The sequence below is a fragment of the Notothenia coriiceps genome, unplaced genomic scaffold (assembly GCF_000735185.1).
Source record: "Notothenia coriiceps isolate Sejong01 unplaced genomic scaffold, NC01 NC01_scaffold00020913, whole genome shotgun sequence".
Lineage (NCBI taxonomy): Eukaryota > Metazoa > Chordata > Actinopteri > Perciformes > Nototheniidae > Notothenia > Notothenia coriiceps.
Window position 1 is genome coordinate 1 of NW_011353614.1, and position 1,492 is coordinate 1,492.

The window sequence follows — 1,492 nt, forward strand, 5'->3', positions numbered from 1 at the left end:
TGTGTGTGTGTGTGTGTGTGTGTGTGTGTGTGTGTGTGTGTGTGTGTGTGTGTGTGTGTGTGTGTGTGTGTGTGTGTGTGTGTAGAGAGACAGGTGGAGTCTCACCTCCACATTCCTGTCATTCCTCCGTCATGTCCCAGCATGCCGAGGGAGGCTCGGCTTCACAGATCAGCTCCTCTCAGATTAGCTTGAACTCAGATCTTTATAAAGCGCTGAGTAAAGAAGTCGCTGTCAAAACATCTCTGACTCCAATAAAATCAAATAACAAAAAATAATAATCCAAGTTGCATAAAAAAAAATTGATATAAACAATAAAAACAATAATAACATTAAAAACAATAAAAACTAATATATATGTTTTGAACAACGGCCTGGTTCTGAGGGTGAGTAAACGAACGTTGTGTTCCAGCTCACGTGGAGAACGAGGAGCAGTACGTCCAGGCCGTGGAGCGCCTCGGGGACAGCTGCGCCGGCAGGGACGACGCCGACGTGGGATCGGCCTTCCTCAAGTTCTCCGTGTTCACCAAAGAGCTGACGGCACTCTTCAAGAACCTGGTGACCAGTTTTATCATTTCACAATGAGTTCAATACATCGTCTCAAGTGTTTAAAACCCAGAGCAACACGTGAGTGTATTCCAGGTGATGGGAGGAAGTCGGTCAACCACGTATTCAAGGCTCAGGGTCTGTTGTCACGTACAGTGTAGCTCTGTAATGAATGAAATGCTTAGATCGCAGGTTCCTCAACAGAGCAGTTACAAGACATACAGAACTAACAGCAGCCTGATGGCCTGTGGGAGGAAACTGTCTCTGGTTCTAGTCCTGAAAAGAAAAGAGTTAATTAGAAAATAAGATAAATTAAATTACAAGAAAAATGTGTCATTTACACAAAAAAACTGAAAACTTTATAAAAATAAAGCTTTATGGGGAAAAAATTACAGTTTCTGAGAAAAATCACAAATTTACCGAAAAAATTAAAATGCAGTTATCTGACCAATTTGAAAAAAAATACAAATTATAAAGAAAATCACAATTTTTCGGAGATAAAATCACAAAATTACAGAAAAAAATCAACATGAAAAAAATAAGAAAATAATCATTTCCAGCAACAACAAAAAAACTCACAAATTTCTCGGGAAAAAACTATTTTATTAATAAAAACTCAAAAATGTTAGAGAGCATTTCAAATCTATGAGAACAATGTTCTCTCAAAATGAAGATCAACAAAATGAAATGGTAAAAATCTGTGAAATATTTACAAATTAGCGAAAACATTTTTTTACATTAATCTACTTTAAAATGTGTGGCTTTAACTTTTGTTTACGCTCTGATGTCACTTCCTGTCTGCAGCTGCAGAACATGAACAACATCATCACGTTCCCTCTGGACAGCCTGCTGAAGGGAGACCTGAAGGGAGTCAAAGGGGTCAGTGTGTGTGTGTGTGTGTGTGTGTGTGTGTGTGTGTGTGTGTGTGTTATAATATTGTGACGTCTCT

General features: G+C 38.7%; 1 protein-coding gene across 1 annotated transcript; it reads left to right on the plus strand.

Moving 5' to 3' along the window:
* Positions 1-388: 388 nt before the first annotated feature.
* LOC104952962 (arf-GAP with SH3 domain, ANK repeat and PH domain-containing protein 2-like) lies at positions 389-1,446 on the plus strand (the record flags this gene model as incomplete). Its single annotated transcript, XM_010779870.1, has 2 exons — positions 389-555; positions 1,348-1,446. Coding segments are annotated over 2 exons (266 nt in total), but the record flags the coding sequence as incomplete, so codon positions are not given.
* Between the last annotated feature and the right edge of the window lie 46 nt (positions 1,447-1,492).